The sequence below is a fragment of the Thermobia domestica genome, chromosome 9, assembly GCF_964235325.1.
Source record: "Thermobia domestica chromosome 9, izTheDome1.hap1.1, whole genome shotgun sequence".
NCBI classification, from domain to species: domain Eukaryota; kingdom Metazoa; phylum Arthropoda; class Insecta; order Zygentoma; family Lepismatidae; genus Thermobia; species Thermobia domestica.
This window is the reverse complement of record NC_137462.1, coordinates 75533425-75547441: the sequence shown is the minus strand read 5'-3', so window position 1 is coordinate 75547441 and position 14017 is coordinate 75533425. Positions and strand designations below refer to the sequence as shown.

Below are 14017 nucleotides of genomic sequence, written 5' to 3'. Positions count from 1 at the left end.
AATCTCCTAACAGTACAAATAGTGTATATCTTGCACCCAACACTTTAACACCAAAAGTATAAATAGTTATATCCAACGATATCACAAGAGTACAAACTTATAGTTACTTCTAAGAATGCTCCAATACTATAAGCAACTATACACAGTTACATCCAACAATCCTAACAGCACGAATATTGTGTACAGTTACACCCTACAATTACATCTCCAACAGTATAAATAATGTATTGATATAGTTATACTCAACGTAGATCCAATAGTTAAAATTCCTCTATGAGATCAATACGTTTGATTGAAACGAGATTTGTTATTTTCTATCTCTTTTACATCTGACAACTTTAAGTAATTGTGCAAACGTTATCTTTGTATGCATATTAGTAATTAGTTTCGATTTGTGTCGTTTTAAGCATGGATATATTACTTCTATAGAGAAAACAACAGATGATAAAACAAGGCCAGACAGCAACAAAACAAATGATGTTGACAAATGAGAGATATTAGCTTGAGTAACAGAGCTTAATTCATCTTCATCAAACATACGGATGTTTGCTGTTTCATCCCTTTCCCATTTATAAATAATACCTGCTTCACGAAGTCTTATGATAGCTTCGTTTAAATTCGTTTGCAGAAATGTTCCTTTCTGAAGATAGAAAATTGAATAATATGTTGTAATCACCTGGTCCACTATATGAATTTCTTTCCCTACATCAGGAAACGCTGAATAAATAAAAAAATCCATAGCACATTTGTCTAAAGCAAACGCAAAATCTAGTTGGTTGACTACCCGCCTCAATGAATTCTCAATAAGCAGCGTTGGTTGCCAATGATTAAACATTGTGTAGTCAATCATATCTGTTTGATCCACGAAGAAACCACGAATATTTGGCGGTCCTCCAAAAGATAATTTAGAAGCAATTATTTCCTTAAGTGTGTTAATCTCTGGATAGTAAATAGGGACAGTAAGGAAACTTACAAGAACTCCAACGTAAGCTGAGCACACAATTAAGGAATATACAATAAAAATTACATAAATAAGTCTAAATATACTAGAATTTGGACTTTTCTGAGTGGAGATACCCAGAAAAGAAGACCATATAAAAGATAATGGGAAGTCACTGCTTTTGAACAATTTTCGTTCGCGATCTGGAAACAGTGATTTGAATATTTTGAACACAATAGATACTATTAAAAGCAATGTGCAAATTAGTATCCATATTGGATATCGAAATGGTAGTATCATATTTTTCCAGTGAGGAATTCGTGTTGCTCTCGGCACCGCGTAAACCATATACTGTACAGATATAGGGACTGATGTGTCTAGTACAGCTAAGTGATTAGGAATAGTAAAATAAGCTGCAAACCCAAAATTTGCACGATTATATAGTACATCACCTAGTATACCAGTATATGTTCCATTCTCCAATCCTTGTCCCCATTTTTCATTATCATCTGGAGGTTTTCCAGAGATATTGAAGTTCATTACTTTTGCTGCAGAATTCAGGACGTTTCCTTCTACGCCACTGATCTTAAATTTACCATCAGGTTGTGGCACCAATCTTGAATGAGGTGGAAACGTGAAAGTTGAGGCTCTAAGATCGCATCCATGGAGGTTTCTAGCTTTATCAGGAAATAGATTTGCTCCATACAGAAATCTTTCACCATCCCAAATATCCAGGACATAAGTTTGAAATTCTTGAGCACAATTATTTTCTGAAAATGGAAAGTAAGTGTATAACGTTGCAAAGAATCTGGAATTATCCAATTTTAATATTCCAGTTTTGTTAGTTTGAGGAACAAGAACAACTATATTGATAACGAAATCTGAATACAAATTTCTGAACATCGTTGAACAACCACGGCAATTAGATTCGTCAGTAATCACTACCACGACTCTTGATCGAGGGTTCCAATTAGTTGAACACTTTAATGCCTTTAATGTTCTTGCAGCTTCTGAGGAACTTCTTACAAAGAGCACACACTCTTTATATGCAAGGTCTTGTTTACGTTTCATGTATGATAGTTTTTTGTCGTATATAATTACAGGTGTATCTACTTTTCTAGTAAGCAGCGTATTATAATCAACAAAGTCAGCATCAAACCAGAGAAGTAATCCTTTACTTTCACTGAAATAATAACTCCAAATCGCGTTAGTTACCTCGAATAAAGGATCTTTTGGTAGGCCAATTACAGATTGAAAGTTGGGTATAAGAATATTTCTGTTGCTTATTAATTTACCGTAGATAGACATGATAAGGTTTAGAATTACGAATATATGACACATCTTAAATGATTGGCAGTCACTGAATATCTTCTAGACCAAGGAAGAAATAACCAAATAGTTTCTGTGTCACTAACAGAAGTATTTTTGTTATTAGTAATGTTGCAAGTAATACAAATGATTTTTTCGTATGTGTTAGTAAGAATTATTGAAGTTGTCATAGTATCCGCATCTCAACCGTTCTCTAAATAGATTAAATCAACATAATGTTATTTATTTTTTCTGGTGTTTTTCTTGTCTCTAAGAAGTTATATACTTGGTTAACTGTAATGTACTCAATCACTCGGCAAAACAAATAATGTGAATCAATAGTAATTAATGTAGAGTAAGATGTACGAAATATGTACTGAAACGAATAGGATGAAAGAAATTGTTCAAATCAAGATCTACAAGAAATATATTACTAGACTCTTACTTTTTCCACTTGGAACATAATTCAAATGTACATACTGAGATAATCAATAATTACTTTGATATTTCTTGTACGATACATTAATTAATACAAATATTTGAAGAGAGAGAAAGGAACATAATTAGTGAGGTTACAAAAGTGTTTTTTTACTTTATCATACAATCAGAGCAGTCTAAACAACATTATGAGTTTCTGGGTAAACCAGTACGTTGGGGCCCTACGACTAAATATTAGTCCTAATACAAGTATTCTGGTGGGAGTTCATGTGGTTTGGATCCCACCTTAAGCTGTGACATGAAGACTCGCTGCTCAAAAAGACACTACATCTCAAACAAACAAAAAATACATGTATTCCATACATATAATACTGCTACTGTAGCTCTCTATGCTCTTGTGGCATCTCAGCAAGTGACCACCGGACTTATACGTTAAGACTGCCCCGCATGTAACTAGGCAGATACTCTATCTTTAGTTAAAAGTTTTACTTGTGTCTTTGACTTATGTTCTGAGCGGTTAGTTGAAAACGTGTTCAAATTTTATTCAGCAAATAGTTTCAGAAATTGTTATTGAATAAACTATTCCGTCTAAACTCTATTTTATAGAAATAAAAAGGATGCACAATCATACATTTTGCTGTGTCTTCTTTTACGAAACATAAGGCTTTGACAAACGTAGTAATAATAAGAAAAGATAATAGACATTTTCATTTAAAAAAAACAGTAAGAAAGAATTGATCTTCTCACTGGATCAAAAGAGCGAATATATTTCAAGCAAAAATTTTCTTGTAGGCCTTATATCTGGAGAACTACATATAGTGTAGCTAAACTCAAACTATCACTTAACTCAGTATGATGTGGTTATTCCGTAAAATATACGAAAACTCGATTTAGGGACCGTTCAAAAATGTTGTGGCCCCTGACCCAAAAACTAATTATTGGCAAAGATCGCAATCTTTTTATGCATTTTTGGATCATTCCTAAAATTCTTGTTTAATCATTATTAAGTGCAACAATTTTGAAAGGGTTAATCACAATAACGGTGATGCTGAGTAAACGTAGGTAAATAAAGTACTTTGTTGTAAAGGGAGTTTCTCAATACTTTTTGACACCACCTCGTATATCGAAGAAAAATTGAAATTTTTCTTCTATTTTATTTGGGTATAGTAGTCACACGCAAAAGAAACGTCACTGACACCTCGATAAGTGTAAGAAAATCAACAGTGATATAGTTTTATTATGGACTAAATATTAAATATCTTTGTATACAGTAAAATAATTTCTAGTATGTGTAACTACAGTCTAATCATTATTAACATGATATTGCATATGACAATAAACTCTTTATTTACTGACTACTAAATGTATATGGCCCATTCGAAGGAAAACAAAAATGTCGCTTTCTACTTATATAAATAGATTTTCGAAACCTATAGTAGTAAAGTATCTTTATTCAGCTACAACACTTTATTGTTTAAAAAAAAAGTTGATATAAGTCTTTAAATTTTTAAGTATTTTATATATGTACTTAGGATATTTAATATGCATTGTATTTTACTGTGAGAAACAAGCATAAATATTAACTCATCATTTTAACAAAAGTGAATCGAAATGGATTTGATGGAAAATTAATTTCTATGATAAAAGTCAATGCAAGTCAATACTTAATTAATTTATTATTATTTTTTGTAGAAATTTATTCTATTTTAGTAGTATTCTATCAGTAGTATTCTATTCTATTATATCAGTATTTCAACTCTGACTTTCTGATTAAGAACATGATAATTCAGTATAGGGCACTCGCCTCTGGTGTCAGAAGTACCTGGTTCGATCCCAGACGTGGTGGACAACAGCGTTTCCATGGGTTTCCTCGAGGAACTCCCGTTTCAATTTATTCCACAGTCTCATTTTACCAATCTTCACACAATCCTTCATATTTATTAATCATCCATCTCTATTAGCTACAGGACACAGCCGTGAGACTTTCGGTTTTTTTTTCTTAGTTTTCGTTTATACGAGAGTCGTTCGGAAAGTAACCTCCGATTGGTTAAAAAAAGAAACACCAAAGTAGATAAGAATAATTTATTATATACATCTGAAACCTACTTCTTTTCTCTATTTTTCAACATAGTTTCCATAATTATTCAAGCACTCACCGTGCCTCTGTACTAGTTTAGAAATTCCATCAGCATAAAAATCTCCTGCCTGTGTCTTAAGGCATAGTACTTTCTGTAGCCTAACCTCTGTGTCACTACGCCATATAACACAGTCCTGGAAATTTTGTGGAAATTCGTCGGAAAGCTCGAGATTCTGAGACGTCATTTTCACGAACTTTTCCATCAATTTTCTGAACAATCAACGCCCACTGATGAGCTCCAACTCCTCTCTTCGTCACTTTTAAATGAACGAACTCATTCACGAACAACTCCTTCACTCATCACACTTGGTCCATACACGGCATAAAGTTCCCGATGAAAACCTGGTCTAGAATATTGTTTTGCCGTAAGCAAATGCTTAACAACTCGCGCCTCGCACTTGGCGGAATTTTCTACTGCAGCACACATTTTGAGACTCTACAAAATTGGAACTAATGGTCAGACGACCTTCACTCTACCACTGCTGGATGCAGACTGCTCTACCGCGTACGTCTGTGCAAAGACGGTAGAGCTGCTCCTACTACTTCAAACACAGTGACCAATTGGAGGTTATTTTCCGAGTGTGCCTCGGACATTAGACATTAGAAGACATTAGAAGTGAAAAAATTAATTACGAAAGTTACGAAGTTAAGTAAAGTATATTAAGGAAAAAAATATTTTCTATTTTCAACTTCATCTACCTTCACTATCACTTTTCTAGTGAAAAAACTTACTTGTGCAGTTTTAAGAGGAATAATATACGTATACCGTAGTGCCGAGAGGAAATTCGGCTCCATCCTTCAATATGTGGTCATTATTAAGTATGGACTTCTCAAAATCAAGAAGACAATTATTCCTCATGCCCTTCCCAATCTATACCACTGAGTGCAATACCTCAGAAATACAACTGAACAATACTTTAAATATAATCCAATTCGCGTTTCTACACATATAATTAGTTAGTAATTAGTTCTAAGTAAAATCTACTTTAGCAAACTACGTTGAATCAAGCTATGATATATCAATTCACTGAAAAATACAGTTGTTGACAAAGCTATTCCTGATAAAATTAAAGCAAACACTCCAGACAAATGAGACAGAGAAAATTGTTCTTCCATATAAGATGCAAGCATAATACCTTTTGAATAATGTATTTCAAACGTCTCCCACCTGTCCCATATTTCAATAAATCCACTTTCGAAAATTCTTGTGAACAGTTTGTTTAAAGGATCTTCAAGATAAGATCCCTTTTGCAAATATATAATAGAATGGAAGGTCAGTATTGATTCGGTCATTATATGAATGTTGTTTCTCAGTTTCGGATATTTCACGTACAGGTAATATTGAGCGGAAACCTTATCTAAAGCAAATGCAAAATCTCTTTTGAACGCCACTCTTTTTAAAGAATCTTCAATCAAAAGGGTATTCTGCCAGTTTGAATACATAAATATATCCACTTTGTGAGGATTACCCTCAAAGAAATTGCGTATATTAGGCGGTCCGCCTATAGACAAGTCTGAGCTAACTAATTCTTCTATAGTGTCCATGTCTGGGTAATACGTAGGTACTGTTAGGAAACTAACAAGTGATCCGATATAAACAGAGCATATTGTTAAGGAGTAGAACTGAAATAATGTGTGAAATGCCTTCAGTATTGAAGACGTGGGCAGTTTGTTTACAGCTATTCCCAATAATGATGACCACATATAAAGCCAGGGAAAACCATTTCTGTAAAACTTTTGGTCTGTCTCGGGAACGAATATTTTGACAGCTTGTAAAAGAGTAGGGATTATCAAAATTACCAAGCATACACATATCCAAAGTGGATATTCGAAAGGTAAGATAATGTTCATCCATTGAGGAATCTCTACAGCACTTGGTACGCAGAAAATCATGTTTTGTGTGCTAACAGGAACAGTTACATCCACAACGGATAGATACTGTGGGATAGCAAAGTAATTGGCAAATCCAATGTCTGCACGACCATACACTAAATCACCTAATAACCCTGTGTATGTACCATTATCTAGTCTTCGTCCCCATTTCTCATTGTCGTCAGGAGGTTTTGGTCGTGAAGTAAAATTTAAGATAGCAGACACTGTGTTTATCATGGTTCCTTCCACTCCTTTCATTGTATTGGTTCCGTCTTCAAGAATCACATGAGGAGGAAATGTAAATGTTGACATTCTAAGAGGACAACCATATAAGTTACCCACTTTATCAGGAAATAAATTGACTTTGTGGAGCCACTTATGTTCATTCCATTTATCCAATATAATGGTCTCCAGATCATCACCACAAGAAATTTGTGAAAATGGGAGGTACGTATGAACCGTTATAACATGAGCTAACTTTATCACAATTACATTCAATAACTTATTACGAAAAAATTTTCTGAAAGCTTCTAATATTGTATTTGAACCATTATTTTTCAGTAAAACAAAAATTAATTTTGATTTATTTATGAATTGCCGTAATATGTGCAAAGAATTTATTATAGTTAGAATATTACTCTGTCTACAGATGAATAAATAGACTCTTTTCGATGATACGTCTTTGGGTACTGTCATTGTTGAGACGTTGTAGTGCACAATAACGGGACTACTTAAAGATAAAAATTGAAGTAATTTATTATCATCCAGTTCACTTTTGTCTATGATTACTGACAAAAGATGATCAGGTCTCGAATGTTTGTTTAATATGTCCAATACAAGACATCGTAACTCAGTCGAATCATGTTCATCGTTCAAGTGATTTAAAATGGCAATGTTCTCACCTTCAATAACACGAAATATAATGAGCATCCCTATCACCGTTGTAACATACACTCTGTTCTTGAGCTTCATTATTCATAAGCTGTAAATACATAATAGAGTTATTAAACTTTTATAATATAAACACAATTGTTATTGAAACAAAGCAAATATTAGATATGTTTTATTCATATAATTCGTGCTGCATTAAGCTCTTTGCTAAGATAACTACCATGATTTTCTATTTTAGTGAATGCTATAAACAGAATTTAGAAATTTAGAAAGTGAGCCAAATAACTGCGAGATACTATTATATGAACTAATTAATACCTTTCGTACAATTTATAAATTTGGTTTCAAATAATTATGAAGTCATAAACTGTGTACTCAAATTTCTGGTCTTTAAGGAAATGTTTATGAAACTTACATTACTACTGATATTTTATAACCGAGTATTAGACACAAAGAAATTATAAGATCGTTTTCTAACCCTCCTGGAGAGATTATAGTGCCTAGAGCGTGAGCCTTTGTGCACGAAGTCGTGGGTTCGATTATCGTTGAGAAACAAGGGTGCCGAATCTGGGGGGTCCTAGGGGGCCCGGGACCCCCAAAGGTCATGTGGGCCCCTATTGTATTTCTAAATATACAATATTTGGCATAATTTGACTGCAATTTGTCTTAAAACCTTCTGCATCTGAATTCCCCCCCCCCTATTTTACAGAGAAATCGGCGCCCTTGGTGAGAGCACAATTTACTTTCACTATCATTAACTTTTATTAGTTATCCTTCTCCTTTAGCTTTCTAACAAGTTCCCCAAAGTTTCTAAGTCTTCATCTTTACCTTAGAAAGAGTACATTACACAATATGGTTAGTGATGTGCAGCCAAATATTATAATCAATTGCTAAAAAGTATTTTTCTTCAATTAATTTATGCACTGTATTAATAGTAAAATACACAATTAACTAGAAGATTGTTGTTTGTATTTTCCTATTGAACATGCACACTCCTTTACCCGTACACTACTATTAAAGATATCTTTCAACTTTCGACCCAAAATGATCAGTATGTCATTAGGTATTACTACATGGTCCCTTTACACTATCACTATCTGTACCATAATTGTGAACTAGTTTAATTATATTGTTGGCACTATGCGTTGCACAATAGTGTCGAAATAGCAACAGAGCGTGCAATAAAACCAAGAATTGCTTGTCATAGAAACCTACAAGTTAAATAATTATATATGCCTGACTTACTGCAATTCTAATAATACAAACGTTTTATAGTTTTTTATCTTTCTTTTGGTGAAATATGCATATAAATTCAATCAACATTCAAGTTCTACAGTGAACAGTTACAAATCTATATTCAATCTACTAAAACAAGTTTCCTTGAGAAACATTTGACAATCAATCATGACTATGACTATATATAAGTAATTAACATATATTAATCAAGTGACTTTATTGAAAGACTCGGTATAATTTCAGGCAGTACGACACTTTGTTCATGTCAATAATAAAATTCGAAAAAAAAGTAATATACCAATGAAATGTGTTAAATACATTATAAAAATAATTTTCAATGGCTGAACTTTTCATGCAAATGGCGGCGGTCACCACATTATACATTACAGTAAGAAAATACGAAGCACACTAATCAATCATAATCATAGCTCAATAAAAGTATGTTATTACTGTCATCATGAAAATGTGTAACATTCACAATATATTGTTAAACAATTTAAACATAAATCCATTAAACATTTGTATTTAATATTCATTTTTAGCACACTAGAACGTGATGTCTGGTGCACTGTGTATAACACCGTTAATAGCAAGGATGTTATAAATAGAGGATCTGCCCATTTGTATCTTAATCCTATTAAATCGATGAAGCCAAAAAACAACCGAGCATAGGGACGTCTGATTGGCTACTCACGTTTCCGCTATCGTCTGATTGGCTACTTTCGTTTCCGCCATGCTTGTTGGCTCAAAACATTGCGATCCTATTGTGCAGAGTGGGCAGAGTAGGGGTGGAAAAACTGTGACGTATGGCTTCAAGATTTTGTTGTAAGGGCAGATCTTCTATTTTATAAGATCTTTGGTTAATAGTGAATAAATAAATAAATAAATAAATAAATAATATAGCAGAAGAAGAGTTGATCGTAAGCTACTATTAGATATACTACAATAAAATCTTACTTACTTTTAATATGTAACGTTTATACAATATGTTATATCTTAGAGATTCGAAAGGAAAATCCTTATCCTTCAATATTGTGATTAGGATATAAGGCAATGTTTTCTTCGTTGTGGACTGACCATTATTTAAAGAGAGTGAGATACAGAGAGAAGCAGGTCTTTTAAGTACAACACAAATCGAGTATTCTAGAACAAATGACAATATAATATGCGTTTATTGAACAAAGTTTGTCTACAATGTAATTTTATAAAATGCAACAACTTTTAAGTACGTTCATATAAACTTTCCTTATTAGCCATTCTGATGAGAACATTCATAGAAAAAAAAAAGGAATATTTTCTTCTTCGGATAAATTGTTCCAACAACTGTAATACAAAAAATATGACATCTTTTTTTTTTTCTAACACATTCATCAAGAAAATTAGTTTTTAAAATAGGAGTGAAATCGTCCTTGGCCGTATAATACTTGTATTCTGTCTAATTGTTGTCTCAGTATGTCTTTTCTCACAATACGCACATAGCATTTTTTAAATGCAATTTTCGTTGATGACATTAATGTAATAAGTGTAGTTTAAAAAGTTTGACGAACATCTCAATCCTTCTATAAACATTTACAACAAAAGCCCAAATTGAGGAAATTCCAAACTTTACAATAAGTGAAATATATTTTTAAAAAGTGTATCTGTGTTGACCTGAACTAAACCAAATAAAAATAAGGGTCATTTGCATACACTTCAATAAATAGTTAAATATTGTGCAGAAGAATAGACTGAGAAATTGAACTGTAAAATCTATGATAGTATTAGCGCACCACAAATACCAAATTGTCCGAAGATTGGACACATATCAACAGACAGAAGGCATTTAGCTGAACAAAATGGCATGTGTGAAAGAAAAACTTATACGTAGTTTTTGACGAAATTACCAGAAAAAAAATTTTTATGACTGTAGAAAAACAAGCAGTAGTGTCGCGTGTACGTATATCACATATGAAAAACTGTGGTTTCTTCGATTGGATATTTTCTAAATTAATATTGAAACCCGATTTTGTATAAATCTTCCACCACTTCCTATGTAAGAGACGAAATAAATTCTCCTTGGTCTTAATTCATTCCAGGAAATCACTTCTCGCTATGTATCAACGTTGAAACTGGAAATAAATTACTTGTACCACTTCCGGTTACAAAATCATTTTCCAGCAACGAACCTGATTCCTAACCTTTGACTCTCTACACCCTGGCCAAAATTCATGGTGTTCCAGGAAGTAGCTCTTGAGATCTCTTCTCTCCCGGACGGACCAATAGACATGGTAAGTATACAGGGTGTTTCATTACAACACCGACAACGTTTGGCAGCTGATTCCTGACACCAAGATAAGACAAAAAGTATAGAGCAACCTGGGTGCACAAATGCTTTCTTTCGGAGTTATAGGCTGCCCAAAACATGAGAAAATGAACATTAAAGGCCCATAACTCCAAAACTATGGGACCTACCGTAGTCGATTCAAGAATTCAGTTAGGAACTAGTTTGTGCCCTATTCAAATATCCATGTTTCAGAATCCTGTAGTACTTCCGCAACAATTTTTGTAGAGACTGTTTGGCTACGCGCATATAATGTGAAGTACTTGCCAACTACCTTTATAAAAATTGTTGCAGAAGTATCGCAGAATTCTGAAAAATTGATATTTGGATAGGGCACATACTAGTTCTTAAGTGAAGTCTTGAACCGACTACGGTAGGCCCCATAGTTGTGGAGCTATTGACCTTTAAATTTCATTTTTTCATGTTTTCGGCAGCTTATAGCTCCGAAAGGAAGGCATTCGTGCACCCAGGTTGGTCTATACTTTTTGTTCTATCTTGGTGTCAGGAATCACCTCTCAAACGTTGTCGGTGTTGTTTTGAAAACCCTGTATAAAGGAGTTTTGGTAAACTTAACTTTAAAATATGTCGTTCGTTTAATAATAGGCTGAGGCTCAGTAGTACACCACGTATTAAGATGAGACTGGTACTATAACATGCCATGTCAAGATTTCATTATGACAGTAATAATAGGAAGAAAATGAAGGAATGTGTCACGAAATTCATGATCCGTGACTTGGAAGTCAGACTCATGACAACCAGACCTGTTAACCAGGCCTATGGCCCGGGTTGACCCGTTATCACCCAGAGAAAACGAAACTTCATCACATACATGGGAATGCTTGTGAGGTTAATAATGTAATTTTTACGACTATCACTCCCTCCTGTCTCATTGTCTTCTCACTAACTATAATTTTCTTCCTCGTTTGTTTATATATATATATATATATATATATATATATATATATATATATATATATATATATATGTGTGTGTGTGTGTGTGTGTGTGTGTGTGTGTGTTTGTGTGTGTGTGTGTGAAGGCATTGCACCGAAACATAACTACAAGGTTTATAGTGTATAAATGCAGAATCACTGTAAAGATAAGCTACCTGTGTTTCTTCTGAGGGATTCTCAACGTTTAATCAATCTGCAAACCTTGTAATTTAGAATATAAAATATAAGGCTGTGAAAAACAGTGTTGTATTAAATCTTTTTGTATATCTATGTTTAAAAACCTTGTAAGCGAAGACGAATAGACACGAAATTACACCAATACATGGAATCTTGATTAAGAAAAAACACACGGAGAACCAAACAAATGAATATTTGAGCTTGAGTGGTGAACAACATTAATAAACTATAAAATTATGTAGTAATATGCTGCAGTGCTGATGTTTCGGCTAGTTCTCGGTCGCAGAACTGTTCGGGTAGACTACCATGCACCAGCGCACAAAGAAGTAAGTATGCACTCATAGCATATAATGTATATCACGTGCGCACAACATCCAATGCTGCGTTGCCACATGTTGATTTTTAACAAAAGTACGAGTAGATAAGAAGTTAGATTATTTTTGTTATATAAAAAGCAAATACCAAGAAAAACTAAAATGAAATGAAATCTTTCAGTTTCACGTCCCACTATTATGCTGAATAGGCTACAGGAGACGATCATGATGAGAAATGAGTGGAATGAATAAAGTGGGACTAAAAGTTAGAATCCTGAGAAAACCTATGCACACGGTGTTTCTCCAGCACTAAGTTCACTAGTAGAGAGTTGGGATCGAACCGTGGATATCAAGAAGTATAAAGAGGGGACGTTTATTATAACACAACCAATGCATTTATTTGAAGTTAAATTGTTAACATTAGATAGATATCAAACAACTTTAAGGAATCCAGAAAGTATTGAATAGCTTTCCCCGATGATCTAAATACGAATATCCTTGCATTAATTCTTTCCTTCGGAGATAATTCTTCCTTCTTTCATTCTAACAGAGTTGTTGGAATTTTTCCCGGCCCAAAATTCCCCACTTTTTGAGAAAACCCACAATAAAATCCAAAAACCCCACTTCCAAAAAATATACTTAAAAACTTGGGTTGAAATAATAACCTTAATGTGATTAGGATATATAGTTACTTTCTACAATCGTGTTTATTAGTATATGCCTATATTCAGAATTGGCTTGAACTATGTACTTATCAAGAGAACATCGTCAGAACAGGATACCATTGAAAATATAAATGTTTGTGAATCATAAACTATTCTTGTTTGCGCTAGATCAAATTCGTTGTTAACACTATTCAACTGTAATCTATTATATAAAATGAAAATAGTCTTATTTGTGATCTCACCACGGGAAAACAGTTAAACTGTTAGGAATGAAGTTTTAGATTAGTTATCAGTACTTCGAATTGTGTTTTGAATCATGTTACTTCGATTAAAATGTGCATTCTTACGGGTGAGCGGACAGTCAAAATCTATGCGAAAAATTTAATATTTCACGATTGTCAATTTAGGAAGATGAAACTTGTTTATATAACCTCCTCATTAAGAATAAGTGGAACCCCGTCCCAGCATTTTTGAGAATTTCTGTTTTAACGGAGAAGGGGACATTCTCTATAATTTCTTTCTTCGCACTGAATGCAATGTTGCCTGTTCTTACTGATCGCATCACGTGGAAACGGTTGAATAGTTTCAAATGTATTTTAGATCATGGTTAGTAACTATCATGAGCTGGGTTTGCAATACGCTACTTTGATCAAAGAGCATATCCTAAGAGGGTAAAGAAAGTTCCAGATTTATGCCAAAAATACAGTATCTCACAAGCCAGTCAAGTTAGGAAGATAAAACTGGGAATATAGGTTTTTCAATAAAA

General features: G+C 33.5%; 2 protein-coding genes across 2 annotated transcripts; both read right to left on the bottom strand.

Annotated features, from left to right (window-relative positions):
• Positions 1 to 307: 307 nt before the first annotated feature.
• LOC145660890 (ionotropic receptor 21a-like) lies at positions 308 to 2011 on the bottom strand. The gene has a single exon (XM_081726321.1). It carries the CDS (start codon positions 2009 to 2011, stop codon positions 308 to 310), a length of 1704 nt encoding a protein of 567 aa, XP_081582447.1.
• A 3793-nt stretch (positions 2012 to 5804) lies between these two features.
• LOC145660889 (glutamate receptor 1-like) lies at positions 5805 to 7007 on the bottom strand. Its single transcript, XM_081726320.1, has one exon. The coding sequence runs from the start codon at positions 7005 to 7007 to the stop codon at positions 5805 to 5807; it is 1203 nt and encodes a 400-aa protein (XP_081582446.1).
• Between the last annotated feature and the right edge of the window lie 7010 nt (positions 7008 to 14017).